The sequence below is a fragment of the Cetorhinus maximus genome, unplaced genomic scaffold (genome assembly GCF_964194155.1).
Source record: "Cetorhinus maximus unplaced genomic scaffold, sCetMax3.hap1.1 HAP1_SCAFFOLD_692, whole genome shotgun sequence".
Classification (NCBI taxonomy): Eukaryota; Metazoa; Chordata; class Chondrichthyes; order Lamniformes; family Cetorhinidae; genus Cetorhinus; species Cetorhinus maximus.
In genome coordinates, this window is record NW_027596634.1 from 127,883 (window position 1) to 151,651 (window position 23,769).

The 23,769-nt window shown below is 54.6% G+C and overlaps 1 protein-coding gene across 1 annotated transcript in view; it reads right to left on the reverse strand.

Annotated features, from left to right (window-relative positions):
* The window catches only part of LOC144674538 (mitochondrial import receptor subunit TOM40B), a gene marked incomplete at its 3' end in the record, with an annotated part of 154,327 nt that overhangs the window by 127,503 nt on the left and 3,055 nt on the right, over nt 1-23,769 (reverse strand). The window contains exons 4-7 of the mRNA XM_078535840.1: nt 22,499-22,600; nt 20,132-20,237; nt 19,821-19,943; nt 17,346-17,422 (exon numbers count right to left, since the gene is read on the reverse strand). Of these exons, the coding sequence (XP_078391966.1) occupies nt 17,346-17,422; nt 19,821-19,943; nt 20,132-20,237; nt 22,499-22,600 (408 nt within the window). The remainder of the gene's footprint in view (nt 1-17,345; nt 17,423-19,820; nt 19,944-20,131; nt 20,238-22,498; nt 22,601-23,769) is intronic.

The window sequence follows — 23,769 nt, forward strand, 5'->3', positions numbered from 1 at the left end:
CCCCATCAAACTGTGGGACTCCTCACCCACCCCCCCATCAAACTGTGGGACTCCTCACCTACACACCCCATCTAACTGTGGGACTCCTCACCTACACACCCAATCAAACTGTGGGACTCCTCACCTACACACGCCAACAAACTGTGGGACTCCTCACCTACACACCCCATCAAACTGTGCGACTCCTCACCTACACACCCCATCAAACTGTGCGACTCCTCACCTACACACCCCATCAAACTGTGGCACTCCTCACCCACCCTCCCCTCAAACTGTGGGACTCCTCACCTACAAACCCATAAAACTGTGGGACTCCTCACCTACACACCCCATCAAACTGTGGGACTCCTCACCTACCCCCAAACCCTCATACTGTGGGACACCTCACCTACACACCACATCAAACTGTGGGACTCCTCACCTAGCCCCCCATCAAACTGTGGGACTCCTCACAACCCCCCCATCAAACTGTGGGACTCCTCACCTACCCCCCAATCAAACTGTGGGAATCCTCACCTACACACCCCATCAGACTGTGGGACTCCTCACCTACAACCCCATCAAACTGTGGGACTCCTCACCTACACACCCCATCAAACTGTGGGACTCCTCACCTACACACCCCATCAAACTGTGGGACTCCTCACCTACACACCCCATCAAACTGTGGGACTCCTCACCTACACACCCCATCAAACTGTGGGACTCCTCACCTACACACCCATCAAACTGTGGGAGTCCTCACCTACACACCCCATCAAACTGTGGGACTCCACACCTACACACCCCATCAAACTGTGGGACTCCTCACCTACACACCCCATCAAACTGTGGGACTCCTCACCTACACACCCCATCAAACTGTGGGTCTCCTCACCTACACACCCCATCAAACTGTGGGACTCCTCACCTACATCCCCCATCAAACTGTGGGACTCCTCACCCACCCCCACCCCATCAAACTGTGGGACTCCTCACCCACCCCCACCACATCAAACTGTGGGACTCCACACCTACACCCCCCATCAAACTGTGGGACTCTTCACCTACACCCCCATCAAACTGTGGGACTCCTCACCGACCCCCACCCCATCAAACTGTGGGACTCCTCATCCACCCTCCCATCAAACTGTGGGACTCCTCATCCACCCCCCATCAAACTGTGGGACTCCTCACCCACCCCCCCATCAAACTGTGGGACTCCTCACTTACACACCCCATCAAACTGTGGGACTCCTCACCTACCCCCCCATCAAACTGTGGGACTCCTCACCCACCCCCCCATCAAACTATGGGACTCCTCACCTACACACCCCATCAAACTATGGGACTCCTCACCCATCCCCACCCCATCAAACTGTGGGACTCCTCACCTACAACCCCCCATCAAACTGTGGGACTCCTCACCCACCCCCCCATCAAACTGTGGGACTCCTCAACTACACCCCCCTCAAACTGTGGGACTCCTCACATACACACCTCATTAAACTGTGGGACTCCTCACCTACACACCCCATCAAACTGTGCGACTCCTCACCTACAACCCCATCAAACTGTGGGACTCCTCACCCACCCACCCCCCATCAAACTGTGGGACTCCTCACATAAAACCCCATCAAACTGTGGGACTCCTCAAGTACACCCCCCTCAAACTGTGGGACTCCTCACCTACACACCCCATCAAACTGTGGGACTCCTCACCTACACACCCCAACAAAATGTGGGACTCCTCACCTACACACCACCTCAAACTGTGGGACTCCTCACCTACACACCCCATCAAACTGTGGGACTACTCACCCACCCCCCCATCAAATTGTGGGACTCCTCACCGACCCCCAACCCATCAAACTGTGGGACTCCTCACCTACACACCCCTCAAACTGTGGGACTCCTCACCTACACACCCCATCAAACTGTGGGACTCCTCACCTACACACCCCCATCAAACTGTGGGACTCCTCACCTACACAACCCATCAAACTGTGGGACTCCTCAGCTACAACCCCATAAAACTGTGGGACTCCTCACCTACACACCCCCATCAAACTGTGGGATTCCTCATCTACACACCCCATCAAACTGTGGGACTCCTCACCTACACCCCCCATCAAACTGTGGGACTTCTCACCCACCCCATCAAACTGTGGGACTCCTAACCTACGCAACCCCATCAAACTGTGGGACTCCTCACCCACCCCATCAAACTGTGGAACTCCTCACCGACGCAACCCCATCAAACTGTGGGACTCCTCACCTACACACCCTATCAAACTGTGGGAATCCTCACCTACACACCCCATCAAACTGTGGGACTCCTCACCTACACACCCCATCAAACTGTGGGACTCCTCACCTACACACTGCCATCAAACTGTGGGACTCCTCTCCTACACACCCCATCAAACTGTGGGACTCCTCACCTACACACCCCATCAAACTGTGGGACTCCTCACCCACCCCATCAAACTGTGGGACTCCTCACCAACACACCCCATCAAACTGTGGGACTCCTCACCTACACACCCCATCAAACTGTGGGACTCCTCACCTACACACCCCCATCAAACTGTGGGAGTCCTCACCTACACACCCCATCAAACTGTGGGACTCCTCACCTACACACCCCATCAAACTGTGGGACTCCTCACCTACACACCCCCTCAAACTGTGGGACTCCTCACCTACACACCCCATCAAACTGTGGGACTCCTCACCTACACACCCCCTCAAACTGTTGGACTCCTCATCTACAACCCCATCAAACTGTGGGACTCCTGACCTACAACCCCCATCAAACTGTGGGACTCCTCATCTACACACCCCATCAAACTGTGGGACTCCTCAGCTACACAACCCCTCAAACTGTGGGACTCCTCACCTACACACCCCATCAAACTGTGGGATTCATCACCTACACACCCCATCAAAATGAGGGACTCCTCACCTACACACCCCATCAAACTGTTGGACTCCTCACCTACACACCCCATCAAAATGTGGGACTCCTCACCTACACACCCCATCAAACTGTGGGACTCCTCAGCTACACAACCCCTCAAACTGTGGGACTCCTCACCTACACACCCCATCAAACTGTAGGACTCCTCACCTACACACCACATCAAACTGTGGGACTCCTCACCTACACACCCCATCAAACTGTGGGACTCCTCACCTACACACCCCCATCAAACTGTGGGACTCCTCACCTGCACACCCCATCAAACTGTGGGACTCCTCACCTACACACCCCCATCAAACTGTGGGACTCCTCACCTACACACCCCATCAAACTGTGGGACTCCTCACCTACACACCCCATCAAACTGTGGGACTCCTCACCTACACACCCCATCAAACTGTGGGACTCCTCACCTACACACCCCATCAAACTGTGGGACTCCTCACCTACACACCCCATCAAACTGTGGGACTCCTCACCTACACACCCCATCAAACTGTGGGACTCCTCACCTACACACCCCATCAAACTGTGGGACTCCTCACCTAAACACACCATCAAACTGTGGGAGTCCTCACCTACACACCTCATCAAACTGTGGGACTCCTCACCAACCCCCCATCAAACTGTGGGACTCCTCACCTACACACCCCATCAAACTGTGGGACTCCTCACCTACACACCCCAACAAACTGTGCGACTCCTCACCCACACACCCCCTCAAACTGTGGGACTCCTCACAAACACACCCCCATCAAACTGTGGGACTCCTCACCTACACACCCCATCCAACTGTGGGACTCCTCACCTACACACCCCATCAAACTGTGGGACTCCTCACCTACACACCCCATCAAACTGTGGGACTCCTCACCCACCCCATCAAACTGTGGGACTCCTCACCAACACACCCCATCAATCTGTGGGACTCCTCACCTACACACCCCATCAAACTGTGGGACTCCTCACCTACACACCCCCATCAAACTGTGGGAGTCCTCACCTACACACCCCATCGAACTGTGGGACTCCTCACCTACACACCCCATCAAACTGTGGGACTCCTCACCTACACACCCCCTCAAACTGTGGGACTCCTCACCTACACACACCATCAAACTGTGGGACTCCTTACCTACACACCCCCTCAAACTGTGGGACTCCTCACCTACACACCCCATCAAACTGTGGGACTCCTCACCTACACACCCCATCAAACTGTGGCACTCCTCACCCACCCTCCCATCAAACTGTGGGACTCCTCACCTACAAACCCATAAAACTGTGGGACTCCTCACCTACACACCCCATCAAACTGTGGGACTCCTCACCTACCCCCAAACCCTCATACTGTGGGACACCTCACCTACACACCACATCAAACTGTGGGACTCCTCACCTAGCCCCCCATCAAACTGTGGGACTCCTCACAACCCCCCCATCAAACTGTGGGACTCCTCACCTACCCCCCAATCAAACTGTGGGAATCCTCACCTACACACCCCATCAGACTGTGGGACTCCTCACCTACAACCCCATCAAACTGTGGGACTCCTCACCTACACACCCCATCAAACTGTGGGACTCCTCACCTACACACCCCATCAAACTGTGGGACTCCTCACCTACACACCCCATCAAACTGTGGGACTCCTCACCTACACACCCCATCAAACTGTGGGACTCCTCACCTACACACCCATCAAACTGTGGGAGTCCTCACCTACACACCCCATCAAACTGTGGGACTCCACACCTACACACCCCATCAAACTGTGGGACTCCTCACCTACACACCCCATCAAACTGTGGGACTCCTCACCTACACACCCCATCAAACTGTGGGTCTCCTCACCTACACACCCCATCAAACTGTGGGACTCCTCACCTAAATCCCCCATCAAACTGTGGGACTCCTCACCCACCCCCACCCCATCAAACTGTGGGACTCCTCACCCACCCCCACCACATCAAACTGTGGGACTCCACACCTACACCCCCCATCAAACTGTGGGACTCTTCACCTACACCCCCATCAAACTGTGGGACTCCTCACCGACCCCCACCCCATCAAACTGTGGGACTCCTCATCCACCCTCCCATCAAACTGTGGGACTCCTCATCCACCCCCCATCAAACTGTGGGACTCCTCACCCACCCCCCCATCAAACTGTGGGACTCCTCACTTACACACCCCATCAAACTGTGGGACTCCTCACCTACCCCCCTATCAAACTGTGGGACTCCTCACCCACCCCCCCATCAAACTATGGGACTCCTCACCTACACACCCCATCAAACTATGGGACTCCTCACCCATCCCCACCCCATCAAACTGTGGGACTCCTCACCTACAACCCCCTCAAACTGTGGGACTCTTCACCTACACACCTCATTAAACTGTGGGACTCCTCACCTACACACCCCATCAAACTGTGCGACTCCTCACCTACAACCCCATCAAACTGTGGGACTCCTCACCCACCCACCCCCCATCAAACTGTGGGACTCCTCACATAAAACCCCATCAAACTGTGGGACTCCTCAAGTACACCCCCCTCAAACTGTGGGACTCCTCACCTACACACCCCATCAAACTGTGGGACTCCTCACCTACACACCCCAACAAAATGTGGGACTCCTCACCTACACACCACCTCAAACTGTGGGACTCCTCACCTACACACCCCATCAAACTGTGGGACTACTCACCCACCCCCCCATCAAATTGTGGGACTCCTCACCGACCCCCAACCCATCAAACTGTGGGACTCCTCACCTACACACCCCTCAAACTGTGGGACTCCTCACCTACACACCCCATCAAACTGTGGGACTCCTCACCTACACACCCCCATCAAACTGTGGGACTCCTCACCTACACACCCCATCAAACTGTGGGACTCCTCAGCTACAACCCCATAAAACTGTGGGACTCCTCACCTACACACCCCCATCAAACTGTGGGATTCCTCATCTACACACCCCATCAAACTGTGGGACTCCTCACCTACACCCCCCATCAAACTGTGGGACTTCTCACCCACCCCATCAAACTGTGGGACTCCTATCCTACGCAACCCCATCAAACTGTGGGACTCCTCACCCACCCCATCAAACTGTGGAACTCCTCACCGACGCAACCCCATCAAACTGTGGGACTCCTCACCTACACACCCCATCAAACTGTGGGAATCCTCACCTACACACCCCATCAAACTGTGGGACTCCTCACCTACACACCCCATCAAACTGTGGGACTCCTCACCTACACACTGCCATCAAACTGTGGGACTCCTCTCCTACACACCCCATCAAACTGTGGGACTCCTCACCTACACACCCCATCAAACTGTGGGACTCCTCACCCACCCCATCAAACTGTGGGACTCCTCACCAACACACCCCATCAAACTGTGGGACTCCTCACCTACACACCCCATCAAACTGTGGGACTCCTCACCTACACACCCCCATCAAACTGTGGGAGTCCTCACCTACACACCCCATCAAACTGTGGGACTCCTCACCTACACACCCCATCAAACTGTGGGACTCCTCACCTACACACCCCCTCAAACTGTGGGACTCCTCACCTACACACCCCATCAAACTGTGGGACTCCTCACCTACACACCCCCTCAAACTGTTGGACTCCTCATCTACAACCCCATCAAACTGTGGGACTCCTGACCTACAACCCCCATCAAACTGTGGGACTCCTCATCTACACACCCCATCAAACTGTGGGACTACTCAGCTACACAACCCCTCAAACTGTGGGACTCCTCACCTACACACCCCATCAAACTGTGGGATTCATCACCTACACACCCCATCAAAATGAGGGACTCCTCACCTACACACCCCATCAAACTGTTGGACTCCTCACCTACACACCCCATCAAACTGTGGGACTCCTCACCTACACACCCCATCAAACTGTGGGACTCCTCAGCTACACAACCCCTCAAACTGTGGGACTCCTCACCTACACACCCCATCAAACTGTAGGACTCCTCACCTACACACCACATCAAACTGTGGGACTCCTCACCTACACACCCCATCAAACTGTGGGACTCCTCACCTACACACCCCCATCAAACTGTGGGACTCCTCACCTGCACACCCCATCAAACTGTGGGACTCCTCACCTACACACCCCCATCAAACTGTGGGACTCCTCACCTACACACCCCATCAAACTGTGGGACTCCTCACCTACACACCCCATCAAACTGTGGGACTCCTCACCTACACACCCCATCAAACTGTGGGACTCCGCACCTACACACCCCATCAAACTGTGGGACTCCTCACCTACACACCCCATCAAACTGTGGGACTCCTCACCTACACACCCCATCAAACTGTGGGACTCCTCACCTACACACACCATCAAACTGTGGGAGTCCTCACCTACACACCTCATCAAACTGTGGGACTCCTCACCAACCCCCCATCAAACTGTGGGACTCCTCACCTACACACCCCATCAAACTGTGGGACTCCTCACCTACACACCCCAACAAACTGTGGGACTCCTCACCCACACACCCCCTCAAACTGTGGGACTCCTCACAAACACACCCCCATCAAACTGTGGGACTCCTCACCTACACACCCCATCCAACTGTGGGACTCCTCACCTACACACCCCATCAAACTGTGGGACTCCTCACCTACACACCCCATCAAACTGTGGGACTCCTCACCCACCCCATCAAACTGTGGGACTCCTCACCAACACACCCCATCAATCTGTGGGACTCCTCACCTACACACCCCATCAAACTGTGGGACTCCTCACCTACACACCCCCATCAAACTGTGGGAGTCCTCACCTACACACCCCATCGAACTGTGGGACTCCTCACCTACACACCCCATCAAACTGTGGGACTCCTCACCTACACACCCCCTCAAACTGTGGGACTCCTCACCTACACACTGCCATCAAACTGTGGGACTCCTCTCCTACACACCCCATCAAACTGTGGGACTCCTCACCTACACACCCCATCAAACTGTGGGACTCCTCACCCACCCCATCAAACTGTGGGACTCCTCACCAACACACCCCATCAAACTGTGGGACTCCTCACCTACACACCCCATCAAACTGTGGGACTCCTCACCTACACACCCCCATCAAACTGTGGGAGTCCTCACCTACACACCCCATCAAACTGTGGGACTCCTCACCTACACACCCCATCAAACTGTGGGACTCCTCACCTACACACCCCCTCAAACTGTGGGACTCCTCACCTACACACCCCATCAAACTGTGGGACTCCTCACCTACACACCCCCTCAAACTGTTGGACTCCTCATCTACAACCCCATCAAACTGTGGGACTCCTGACCTACAACCCCCATCAAACTGTGGGACTCCTCATCTACACACCCCATCAAACTGTGGGACTACTCAGCTACACAACCCCTCAAACTGTGGGACTCCTCACCTACACACCCCTTCAAACTGTGGGATTCATCACCTACACACCCCATCAAAATGAGGGACTCCTCACCTACACACCCCATCAAACTGTTGGACTCCTCACCTACACACCCCATCAAACTGTGGGACTCCTCACCTACACACCCCATCAAACTGTGGGACTCCTCAGCTACACAACCCCTCAAACTGTGGGACTCCTCACCTACACACCCCATCAAACTGTAGGACTCCTCACCTACACACCACATCAAACTGTGGGACTCCTCACCTACACACCCCATCAAACTGTGGGACTCCTCACCTACACACCCCCATCAAACTGTGGGACTCCTCACCTGCACACCCCATCAAACTGTGGGACTCCTCACCTACACACCCCCATCAAACTGTGGGACTCCTCACCTACACACCCCATCAAACTGTGGGACTCCTCACCTACACACCCCATCAAACTGTGGGACTCCTCACCTACACACCCCATCAAACTGTGGGACTCCTCACCTACACACCCCATCAAACTGTGGGACTCCTCACCTACACACCCCATCAAACTGTGGGACTCCTCACCTACACACCCCATCAAACTGTGGGACTCCTCACCTACACACACCATCAAACTGTGGGAGTCCTCACCTACACACCTCATCAAACTGTGGGACTCCTCACCAACCCCCCATCAAACTGTGGGACTCCTCACCTACACACCCCATCAAACTGTGGGACTCCTCACCTACACACCCCAACAAACTGTGGGACTCCTCACCCACACACCCCCTCAAACTGTGGGACTCCTCACAAACACACCCCCATCAAACTGTGGGACTCCTCACCTACACACCCCATCCAACTGTGGGACTCCTCACCTACACACCCCATCAAACTGTGGGACTCCTCACCTACACACCCCATCAAACTGTGGGACTCCTCACCCACCCCATCAAACTGTGGGACTCCTCACCAACACACCCCATCAATCTGTGGGACTCCTCACCTACACACCCCATCAAACTGTGGGACTCCTCACCTACACACCCCCATCAAACTGTGGGAGTCCTCACCTACACACCCCATCGAACTGTGGGACTCCTCACCTACACACCCCATCAAACTGTGGGACTCCTCACCTACACACCCCCTCAAACTGTGGGACTCCTCACCTACACACACCATCAAACTGTGGGACTCCTTACCTACACACCCCCTCAAACTGTGGGACTCCTCACCTACACACCCCATCAAACTGTGGGACTCCTCACCTACACACCCCATCAAACTGTGGGACTCCTCACCTACACACCCCCTCAAACTGTGGGACTCCTGACCTACACACCCCATCAAACCGTAGGACTCCTCACCTACACACCCCATCAAACTGTGGGACTCCTCACCTACACACCCCATCAAGCTGTGAGAGTCCTCACCTACACACCCCATCAAACTGTGGGACTGCTCACCTACACACCCCATCAAACTGTGGGACTCCTCACCCACCCCCCCATCAAACTGTGGGACTCCTCACCTACACACCCCATCAAACTGTGGGACTCCTCACCTACACACCCCATCAAACTGTGGGACTCCTCACCTACACACCCCAACAAACTGTGGGACTCCTCACCTACACACCCCATCAAACTGTGCGACTCCTCACCTACACACCCCATCAAACTGTGCGACTCCTCACCTACACACCCCATCAAACTGTGGGACTCCTCACCCACCCTCCCATCAAACTGTGGGACTCCTCACCTACAAACCCATAAAACTGTGGGACTCCTCACCTACACACCCCATCAAACTGTGGGACTCCTCACCTACCCCCAAACCCTCATACTGTGGGACTCCTCACCTACACACCACATCAAACTGTGGGACTCCTCACCTACCCCCCCATCAAACTGTGGGACTCCTCACAACCCCCCCATCAAACTGTGGGACTCCTCACCTACCCCCCAATCAAACTGTGGGAATCCTCACCTACAACCCCATCAGACTGTGGGACTCCTCACCTGCAACCCCATCAAACTGTGGGACTCCTCACCTACACACCCCATCAAACTGTGGGACTCCTCACCTACACACCCCATCAAACTGTGGGACTCCTCACCTACACACCCCATCAAACTGTGGGACTCCTCACCTACACACCCCATCAAACTGTGGGACTCCTCACCTACACACCCCATCAAACTGTGGGACTCCTCACCTACACACCCCATCAAACTGTGGGACTCCTCACCTACACACCCCATCAAACTGTGGGACTCCTCACCTACACACCCCATCAAACTGTGGGACTCCTCACCTACACACCCCATCAAACTGTGGGTCTCCTCACCTACACACCCCATCAACTGTGGGACTCCTCACCTACATCCCCCATCAAACTGTGGGACTCCTCACCCACCCCCACCCCATCAAACTGTGGGACTCCTCACCCACCCCCACCACATCAAACTGTGGGACTCCTCACCTACACCCCCCATCAAACTGTGGGACTCTTCACCTACACCCCCATCAAACTGTGGGACTCCTCACCGACCCCCACCCCATCAAACTGTGGGACTCCTCATCCACCCTCCCATCAAACTGTGGGACTCCACATCCACCTCCCATCAAACTGTGGGACTCCTCACCAACACACCCCATCAAACTATGGGACTCCTCACCCATCCCCACCCCATCAAACTGTGGGACTCCTCACCTACAACCCCCCATCAAACTGTGGGACTCCTCACCCACCCCCCCATCAAACTGTGGGACTCCTCAACTACACCCCCCTCAAACTGTGGGACTCCTCACCTACACACCTCATTAAACTGTGGGACTCCTCACCGACCCCCAACCCATCAAACTGTGGGACTCCTCACCTACACACCCCTCAAACTGTGGGACTCCTCACCTACACACCCCATCAAACTGTGGGACTCCTCACCTACACACCCCCATCAAACTGTGGGACTCCTCACCTACACCCCCATCAAACTGTGGGACTCCTCAGCTACAACCCCATAAAACTGTGGGACTCCTCACCTACACACCCCATCAAACTGTGGGACTCCTCACCCACCCCCCCATCAAACTGTGGGATTCCTCATCTACACACCCCATCAAACTGTGGGACTCCTCACCTACACCCCCCATCAAACTGTGGGACTTCTCACCCACCCCATCAAACTGTGGGACTCCTAACCTACACACCCCCATCAAACTGTGGGATTCCTCATCTACACACCCCATCAAACTGTGGGACTCCTCACCTACACACCCCATCAAACTGTGGGACTCCTCACCCACCCCATCAAACTGTGGGACTCCTCACCTACACACCCCCATCAAACTGTGGGACTCCTCACCTACACACCCCATCAAACTGTGGGAATCCTCACCTACACACCCCATCAAACTGTGGGACTCCTCACCTACACACCCCATCAAACTGTGGGACTCCTCACCTACACACTGCCATTAAACTGTGGGACTCCTCTCCTACACACCCCATCAAACTGTGGGACTCCTCACCTACACACCCCATCAAACTGTGGGACTCCTCACCCACCCCATCAAACTGTGGGACTCCTCACCAACACACCCCATCAAACTGTGGGACTCCTCACCTACACACCCCATCAAACTGTGGGACTCCTCACCTACACACCCCCATCAAACTGTGGGACTCCTCACCTACACACCCCATCAAACTGTGGGACTCCTCACCTACACACCCCATCAAACTGTGGGACTCCTCACCTACACACCCCCTCAAACTGTAGGACTCCTCACCTACACACCCCATCAAACTGTGGGACTCCTCACCTACACACCCCCTCAAACTGTTGTACTCCTCATCTACAACCCCATCAAACTGTGGGACTCCTCACCTACACACCCCATCAAACTGTGGGACTCCTCACCTACACACCCCAACAAACTGTGGGACTCCTCACCTACACACCCCATCAAACTGTGCGACTCCTCACCTACACACCCCATCAAACTGTGCGACTCCTCACCTACACACCCCATCAAACTGTGGGACTCCTCACCCAACCTCCCATCAAACTGTGGGACTCCTCACCTACAAACCCATAAAACTGTGGGACTCCTCACCTACACACCCCATCAAACTGTGGGACTCCTCACCTACCCCCAAACCCTCATACTGTGGGACTCCTCACCTACACACCACATCAAACTGTGGGACTCCTCACCTACCCCCCCATCAAACTGTGGGACTCCTCACAACCCCCCCATCAAACTGTGGGACTCCTCACCTACCCCCCAATCAAACTGTGGGAATCCTCACCTACAACCCCATCAGACTGTGGGACTCCTCACCTGCAACCCCATCAAACTGTGGGACTCCTCACCTACACACCCCATCAAACTGTGGGACTCCTCACCTACACACCCCAGCAAACTGTGGGACTCCTCACCTACACACCCCATCAAACTGTGGGACTCCTCACCTACACACCCCATCAAACTGTGGGACTCCTCACCTACACACCCATCAAACTGTGGGACTCCTCACCTACACACCCCATCAAACTGTGGGACTCCTCACCTACACACCCCATCAAACTGTGGGACTCCTCACCTACACACCCCATCAAACTGTGGGACTCCTCACCTACACACCCCATCAAACTGTGGGTCTCCTCACCTACACACCCCATCAAACTGTGGGACTCCTCACCTACATCCCCCATCAAACTGTGGGACTCCTCACCCACCCCCACCCCATCAAACTGTGGGACTCCTCACCCACCCCCACCACATCAAACTGTGGGACTCCTCACCTACACCCCCCATCAAACTGTGGGACTCTTCACCTACACCCCCATCAAACTGTGGGACTCCTCACCGACCCCCACCCCATCAAACTGTGGGACTCCTCATCCACCCTCCCATCAAACTGTGGGACTCCACATCCACCCCCCATCAAACTGTGGGACTCCTCACCAACACACCCCATCAAACTATGGGACCCCTCACCCATCCCCACCCCATCAAACTGTGGGACTCCTCACCTACAACCCCCCATCAAACTGTGGGACTCCTCACCCCCCCCCCCATCAAACTGTGGGACTCCTCAACTACACCCCCCTCAAACTGTGGGACTCCTCACCTACACACCTCATTAAACTGTGGGACTCCTCACCGACCCCCAACCCATCAAACTGTGGGACTCCTCACCTACACACCCCTCAAACTGTGGGACTCCTCACCTACACACCCCATCAAACTGTGGGACTCCTCACCTACACACCCCCATCAAACTGTGGGACTCCTCACCTACACCCCCATCAAACTGTGGGACTCCTCAGCTACAACCCCATAAAACTGTGGGACTCCTCACCTACACACCCCATCAAACTGTGGGACTCCTCACCCACCCCCCCATCAAACTGTGGGATTCCTCATCTACACATCCCATCAAACTGTGGGACTCCTCACCTACACCCCCCATCAAACTGTGGGACTTCTCACCCACCCCATCAAACTGTGGGACTCCTAACCTACACACCCCCATCAAACTGTGGGATTCCTCATCTACACACCCCATCAAACTGTGGGACTCCTCACCTACACACCCCATCAAACTGTGGGACTCCTCACCCACCCCATCAAACTGTGGGACTCCTCACCTACACACCCCCATCAAACTGTGGGACTCCTCACCTACACACCCCATCAAACTGTGGGAATCCTCACCTACACACCCCATCAAACTGTGGGACTCCTCACCTACACACCCCATCAAACTGTGGGACTCCTCACCTACACACTGCCATCAAACTGTGGGACTCCTCTCCTACACACCCCATCAAACTGTGGGACTCCTCACCTACACACCCCATCAAACTGTGGGACTCCTCACCCACCCCATCAAACTGTGGGACTCCTCACCAACACACCCCATCAAACTGTGGGACTCCTCACCTACACACCCCATCAAACTGTGGGACTCCTCACCTACACACCCCCATCAAACTGTGGGAGTCCTCACCTACACACCCCATCAAACTGTGGGACTCCTCACCTACACACCCCATCAAACTGTGGGACTCCTCACCTACACACCCCCTCAAACTGTGGGACTCCTCACCTACACACCCCATCAAACTGTGGGACTCCTCACCTACACACCCCCTCAAACTGTTGGACTCCTCATCTACAACCCCATCAAACTGTGGGACTCCTCACCTACAACCCCCATCAAACTGTGGGACTCCTCATCTACACACCCCATCAAACTGTGGGACTCCTCAGCTACACACCCCCTCAAACTGTGGGACTCCTCACCTACACACCCCATCAAACTGTGGGACTCATCACCTACACACCCCATCAAAATGTGGGACTCCTCACCTACACACCCCATCAAACTGTTGGACTCCTCACCTACACACCCCCATCAAACTGTGGGACTCCTCACCTACACCCCCATCAAACTGTGGGACTCCTCAACTACAACCCCATAAAACTGTGGGACTCCTCACCTACACACCCCATCAAACTGTGGGACTCCTCACCCACCCCCCCATCAAACTGTGGGATTCCTCATCTACACACCCCATCAAACTGTGGGACTCCTCACCTACACACCCCATCAAACTGTGGGACTTCTCACCCACCCCATCAAACTGTGGGACTCCTAACCTACACACCCCCATCAAACTATGGGATTCCTCATCTACACACCCCATCAAACTGTGGGACTCCTCACCTACACACCCCATCAAACTGTGGGACTCCTCACCCACCCCATCAAACTGTGGGACTCCTCACCTACACACCCCCATCAAACTGTGGGACTCCTCACCTACACACCCCATCAAACTGTGGGAATCCTCACCTACACACCCCATCAAACTGTGGGACTCCTCACCTACACACCCCATCAAACTGTGGGACTCCTCACCTACACACTGCCATCAAACTGTGGGACTCCTCTCCTACACACCCCATCAAACTGTGGGACTCCTCACCTACACACCCCATCAAACTGTGGGACTCCTCACCCACCCCATCAAACTGTGGGACTCCTCACCAACACACCCCATCAAACTGTGGGACTCCTCACCTACACACCCCATCAAACTGTGGGACTCCTCACCTACACACCCCCATCAAACTGTGGGAGTCCTCACCTACACACCCCATCAAACTGTGGGACTCCTCACCTACACACCCCATCAAACTGTGGGACTCCTCACCTACACACCCCCTCAAACTGTGGGACTCCTCACCTACACACCCCATCAAACTGTGGGACTCCTCACCTACACACCCCCTCAAACTGTTGGACTCCTCATCTACAACCCCATCAAACTGTGGGACTCCTCACCTACAACCCCCATCAAACTGTGGGACTCCTCATCTACACACCCCATCAAACTGTGGGACTCCTCAGCTACACACCCCCTCAAACTGTGGGACTCCTCACCTACACACCCCATCAAACTGTGGGACTCATCACCTACACACCCCATCAAAATGTGGGACTCCTCACCTACACACCCCATCAAACTGTTGGACTCCTCACCTACACACCCCATCAAACTGTGGGACTCCTCACCTACACACCCCATCAAACTGTGGGACTCCTCAGCTACACACCCCCTCAAACTGTGGGACTCCTCACCTACACACCCCATCAAACTGTAGGACTCCTCACCTACACACCACATCAAACTGTGGGACTCCTCACCTACACACCCCATCAAACTGTGGGACTCCTCACCTACACACCCCCATCAAACTGTGGGTCTCCTCACCTACACACCCCATCAAACTGTGGGACTCCTCACCTACACACCCCCATCAAACTGTGGGACTCCTCACCTACACACCCCATCAAACTGTGGGACTCCTCACCTACACACCCCATCAAACTGTGGGACTCCTCACCTACACACCCCATCAAACTGTGGGACTCCTCACCTACACACCCCATCAAACTGTGGGACTCCTCACCTACACACCCCATCAAACTGTGGGACTCCTCACCTACACACCCCATCAAACTGTGGGACTCCTCACCTACACACCCCATCAAACTGTGGGACTCCTCACCTACACACCCCATCAAACTGTGGGACTCCTCACCTACACACCCCATCAAACTGTGGGACTCCTCACCTACACACCCCCTCAAACTGATCCTCCATTCATAGAGCCTGTGGCTGATCCACGAGAAAACTACAGGTGCCCACTCTCTCTCTTTATCTCTTGACCCCTGTGGTTAACCAAAATCGATCAATCGCCAATTGGAAACGAAGAATTCCCAGGTGCAGGAGAGAGTTCCAAGCTTCTGCCTCGCTGTGAGTGGGAGCTTTTCCTGATTTTACTGCCGGAAGTGCGGGCTCAAAGCTGCAGACATTGCTCCCTGGTCCTCGATGCTCCAACCCGGGGGTAAGAGTACTTCTCTCGCTCTCTCCTCCTGCCTGTCACCTTTCATAGCTAAGGAAATTTCGATCGAATCACCCCCTACCCTATCCCCTCTGCAATTCCAGGCGGTACAAGGTGAGTTTGTGTGATCGCTCGCTGTAACTTAACCCTTGGGAGTCCAGGTGTCATTTTGCTAAGCCTATGTGCACTCGCTCCAGGTGCGACACATCCTCCCAAAGGTGCGTGTGGTGCCCAGAGGTGCTCGGGGTAATCCAGGTGTGTTCGGAGCAGGGCCTCTGGGTACCTGCGCATGATCGATGAAAGATCAGCCTACCTGGACCCCCGCCCAAGCCTCTTTTCACCTCCAGCGTGCCAAGCTTTACACCAGTTGGGAAGGGCCCTGGTTTAACCATTCAAGCCTATCCGGGTCTCTTAGCGGGTCACCTCACACCAGGAGAGGGGCAAATCCCAACGCCCGCGCTGGGCAGCAGGAGAGGCAACTGCAGCTTTACTCACCTGATCATTAGCCCTGTGGTAGTAGCTGGCGTGTGCCCCACCTCGACCGATATTGAGAGTAGAAATCCACTGAGGGGCTGGACAATATAGAGATAGAGAGTTAGCAGACAGTGCAATATCCCACACCCCTCACTGTAACACTCTGATATCCCCCACACCCCTCACTGTAACACTCTGATATCCCCCACACCCCTCACTGTAACACTCTGATATACCCCACACCCCTCACTGTAACACTCTGATATACCCCACACCCCTCACTGTAACACTCTGATATCCCACACCCCTCACTGTAACACTCTGATATATCCCACACCCCTCACTGTAACACTCTGATATCCCCCACACCCCTCACTGTAACACTCTGATATCCCACACCCCTCACTGTAACACTCTGATATACCCCACACCCCTCACTGTAACACACTGATATACCCCACACCCCTCACTGTAACACTCTGATATACCCCACACCCCTCACTGTAACACTCTGATATATCCCACACCCCTCACTGTAACACTCTGATATCCCCCACACCCCTCACTGTAACACTCTGATATCCCACACCCCTCACTGTAACACTCTGATATACCCCACACCCCTCACTGTAACACACTGATATACCCCACACCCCTCACTGTAACACTCTGATATACCCCACACCCCTCACTGTAACACTCTGATATACCCCACACCCCTCACTGTAACACTCTGATATACCCCACACCCCTCACTGTAACACTCTGATATACCCAACACCCCTCACTGTAACACTCTGATATATCCCACACCCCTCACTGTAACACTCTGATATCCCCCACACCCCTCACTGTAACACTCTGATATATCCCACACCCCTCACTGTAACACTCTGATATCCCCCACACCCCTCACTGTAACACTCTGATATACCCCACACCCCTCACTGTAACACTCTGATATACCCCACACACCTCACTGTAACACTCTCTGATATACCCCACACCCCTCACTATAACACTCTGATATACCCCATCCCACTCACTGTAACACTCTGATATATCCCACACCCCTCACTGTAACACTCTGATATATCCCACACCCCTCACTGTAACACTGTGATATACCCCACACCCCTCACTGTAACAAACTGATATATCCCACACCCCTCACTGTAACAGTCTGATATACCCCACACTCCTCACTGTAACACTCTGATATACCCCACACCCCTCACTGTAACACACTGATATACCCCACACCCCTCACTGTAACAGTCTGATATACCCCACACCCCTCACTGTAACACTCTGATATACCCCACACCCCTCACTGTAACACTCTGATATACCCCACACTCCTCACTGTAACACTCTGATATATCCCACACCCCTCACTGTAACACTCTGATATACCCGACACCCCTCACTGTAACACCCTGATATATCCCACACCCCTCACTGTAACACTCTGATATATCCCACACCCCTCACTGTAACACTCTGATATACCCCACACCCCTCACTGTAACACTCTGATATACCCCACACTCCTCACTGTAACACTCTGATATATCCCACACCCCTCACTGTAACACTCTGATATATCCCACACCCCTCACTGTAACACTCTGATATATCCCACACCCCTCACTGTAACACTCTGATATACCCCACACCCCTCACTGTAACACTCTGATATACCCGACACCCCTCACTGTAACACTCTGATATATCCCACACCCCTCACTGTAACACTCTGATATATCCCACACCCCTCACTGTAACACTCTGATATATCCCACACCCCTCACTGTAACACTCTGATATCCCCCACACCCCTCACTGTAACACTCTGATATCCCCCACACCCCTCACTGTAACACTCTGATATACCCCACACCCCTCACTGTAACACTCTGATATACCCCACGCCCCTCACTGTAACACTCTGATATACCCCACACACTTCACTGTAACACTCTGATATACCCCACACCCCTCACTGTGACACTCTGATATATCCCACACCCCTCACTGTAACACTGTGATATATCCCACACCCCTCACTGTAACACTCTGATATACCCCACACCCCTCACTGTAACACTCTGATATACCCCACACCCCTCACTGAAACACTCTGATATACCCCACACCCCTCACTGAAACACTCTGATATACCCCACACCCCTCACTGTAACAAACTGATATATCCCACACCCCTCACTGTAACACTCTGATATACCCCACACCCCTCACTGTAACACTCTGATATACCCCACACCCCTCACTGAAACACTCTGATATACCCCACACCCCTCACTGAAACACTCTGATATACCCCACACCCCTCACTGTGACACTGATATATCCCACACCCCTCACTGTAACACTCTGATATATCCCACAACCCTCACTGTAACACTCTGATATACCCCAGACCCCTCACTGTAACACTCTGATATACCCCAAACCCCTCACTGACACACTCACTTGTGTACATCCCGGCCAATGTTAGGATAGCTCCTTCCTCGTTTGGTCTCCGATGATAGACCATTTCTCCCCCGAGGACCAGGTTGCGCGTGATGCTCTGTAGAAAATGGCCGACCACGATCACTGGAGTGAGAGAGAGAATAGGACACTCAAGCCTCGGGCACAGCTCCATTGAGATATCCCTCCCCGACCTGCGCCAGGACCCAGACCCGCTGATCCCGGTCAGGCGGGCAGTGTCCGGGTATTGGGCCCTGTCCTGTGCCAGGACCCAGAGCCGCTGACCCCGGTCAGGGTATTGGCTCCCGCCGTACCTGATTCGTTGATGATGTCAGGGTTGCCGAGGGTGAAGGTCGCAGTGAAGGAGTCACCTCGATATTCCGAGTCGAACTGCCAGGTGAGAAACTTCTCCTGTTGTGTCTGGGTGAAGGGAGAAGAGGACAATTATTCCCGCTCAGATCCCCCTCAACTCCAATATCCCATCGCCCTAATCCCCCTCCCCTCTAATCCCCCTCCCCTCCAATATCCCCTCGCTTTAATCCCCCTCCCCTCCAATATTCACTCACTTTAATCCCCCTCCCCTCCAATATCCCCTCGCTTTAATCCCCCTCCCCTCCAATATTCACTCACTTTAATCCCCCTCCCCTCCAATATCCCCTCGCTTAAATCCCCCTCCCCTCCAATATCCCCTCGCTTTACCCCCCTCCCCTCCAATATCCCCTCGCTATAATCGCCCTCCCCTCCAAAACCGCCTCATTTTAAACCCCTCCCCTCCAATATCCCTTCGCTCAGATCCCCTTCCCAACTAATATCCCTTCAGACTGAATTCCCTCCTACGCCAATATCCCTCTGCTCGGATCCTCATCCCACTCATTATCCCTCCTCTCCAATATCCCTCCTCACCAATATTCCTCTCCTCCGATCCCCCTCCACTCCGATATCCCTTCACTCTAATCCCCCTCCCCTCTAATCCCCCTCCCCTCTAATCCCCCTCCCCTCTAATCCCGCTCCCCTCTAATCCCGCTCCCCTCTAATCCCACTCCCCTCTAATCCCACTCCCCTCTAATCCCACTCCCCTCTAATCCCACTCCCCTCTAATCCCCCTCCCCTCTAATCCCACTCCCCTCTAATCCCACTCCCCTCTAATCCCCCTCCCTTCCAATCCCCTGTCCCCTCCAATATACCTTCATTCTAATCCCCCTCCCCTCTAATCCCGCTCCCCTCTAATCCCGCTCTCCTCTAATCCCGCTCCCCTCTAATCCCCCTCCCCTCTAATCCCGCTCCCCTCTAATCCCGCTCCCCTCTAATCCCCCTCCCCTCTAATCCCCCTCCCTTCCAATCCCCCCCTCTAATCCCCCTCCCCTCCAATCCCCCTCCCCTCCAATCCCCCTCCCCTCCAATCCCCCTCCCCTCCAATCCCCCTCCCCTCTAATATCCCCTCGCTTCAATCCCCCTCCCCTCCAATATCCCCTCGCTTTAATCCCCCTCCCCTCCAATATCCTCTCGCTTTAATCCCTCTCCCCTCCAATATCTCCTCGCTTTAATCCCCCTCCCCTCCAATATCCCCTCGCTTTAATCCCCCTCCCCTCCAATATCTCCTCGCTTCAATCTCCCTCCCCTCCAATATCCCCTCGCTTTAATCCCCCTCCCCTCCAATATCCTCTCGCTTTAATCCCTCTCCCCTCCAATATCTCCTCGCTTTAATCCCCCTCCCCTCCAATATCCCCTCGCTTTAATCCCCCTCCCCTCCAATATACCCTCGCTTCAATCTCCCTCCCCTCCAATATCCCCTCGCTTTAATCCCCCTCCCCTCCAATATCCCCTCGCTTTAATCCCCCTCCCCTCCAATAGCCCCTCGTTTAATCCCCCTCCCCTCCAATATCCTCTCGTTTAATCCCCCTCCCCTCCAATAGCCCCTCGCTTTAATCCCCCTCCCCTCCAATATCCCCTCGCTTTAATCCCCCTCCCCTCCAATATCCCCTCGCTTTAATCCCCCTCCGCTCCAACATCCCCTCGCTTTAATCCCCCTCCCCTCCAACATCCCCTCGCTTTAATCCCCCTCCCCTCCAACATGCCTCCTGATCCTCCTCCCCTCTGACCCCCACTTCTTCCCCTCCGATCCCCTTCCCCCCGAAGGGGCGTTCTCTCACTGTGGGGGTGGGGGGAAACACAGGGCGTGTGGCAGCGGCAGAGGTATCAGTCCTCAGCACTGGCATTCTCACCCACCAGACCCCCCGAAAGCAAGGCCGATCCTCCCCTCCCCGGCGCGTAGCTGCCAGGGAACAACAAGCCGGGCAGGGGGGGTCGATGTATTATTTAAAGGGGAACAGGTCCGATCTGCTGCTTTGACAGTCGAGGACGAGGGAACCCAGCCAAGAGGCTCGAGCCAGGGAGTTCGGACATGGGCACCACAGGCAGGACGGGCTGCATGGTCCCACACCCGCCTGAAGGTTTGTGTTCAAATGGAGAGAAGCCTGCATGGAGCGGAGCGAGGCCACTTGTGTTGTGCTGGTCAAATGCTTCCACTCAAATTGGGAGGAGTGGCGAATGCCTTGGAACTGAGGGCAGTGGCCCAGCTCCGGCGGCGGTCGGGCACGACGGGCCGAATGCACACCTGAGTGTCCGAGAGGGACCTGAAAAACAAAAGGGGGAGGCGCACTCCCGCAGCGAGGGCTCCAGACCTGAAAAGCGGCTTTGGCACGGATCCTCTCAGCCAGCAGGAGGATGCACTGAGCGTTTAAACTTCCGGAACTGTCCATTTCACCGACCAGGAGGGGGAAATTCTGCGTGGGGAGGAGAAAGGAGAAGTAAGCTCGGAAAGGAGCCAAACCCTTTCCCGTTCACTCCCACCGTCCACAATCCCAATGGACCCAAACCCCTTCCCGTTCACTCCCACTGTCCACAATCCCAATGGACCCAAACCCCTTCCCGTTCACTCCCACTGTACACAATCCCAATGGACCCAAACCCCTTCCCATTCACTCCCACTGTACACAATCCCAATGGACCCAAACCCCTTCCCGTTCACTCCCACTGTCCACAATCCCAATAGACCCAAACCCCTTCCCACTCACTCCCACTGTCCACAATCCCAATGGACCCAAACCCCTTCCCACTCACTCCCACTGTCCACAATCCCAATGGACCCAAACCCCTTCCCGTTCACTCCCACTGTCCACAATCCCAATAGACCCAAACCCCTTCCCATTCACTCCCACTGTCCACAATCCCAATGGACCCAAACCCCTTCCCACTCACTCCCACTGTCCACAATCCCAATGGACCCAAACCCCTTCCCGTTCACTCCCACTGTCCACAATCCCAATAGACCCAAACCCCTTCCCATTCACTCCCACTGTCCACAATCCCAATAGACCCAAACCCCTTCCCATTCACTCCCACTGTCCACAATCCCAATGGACCCAAACCCCTTCCCGTTCACTCCCACTGTCCACAATCCCAATGGACCCAAACCCCTTCTCGTTCACTCCCACTGTCCACAATCCCAATGGACCCAAACCCCTTCCCGTTCACTCCCACTGTACACAATCCCAATGGACCCAAACCCCTTCCCGTTCATTCCCAATGTCCACAATCCCAAAGGACCCAAACCCCTTCCCATTCACTCCCACTGTACACAATCCCAATGGACCCAAACTCCTTCCCATTCACTCCCACTGTCCACAATCCCAATGGACCCAAACCCCTTCCCACTCACTCCCACTGTCCACAATCCCAATGGACCCAAAGCCCTTCCCATTCACTCCCACTGTCCACAATCCCAATGGACCCAAACCCCTTCCCATTCACTCCCACTGTCCACAATCCCAATGGACCCAAACCCCTTCCCATTCACTCCCAATGTCCACAATCCCAATGGACCCAAACCCCTTCCCACTCACTCCCACTGTCCACAATCCCAATGGACCCAAACCCCTTCCCATTCACTCCC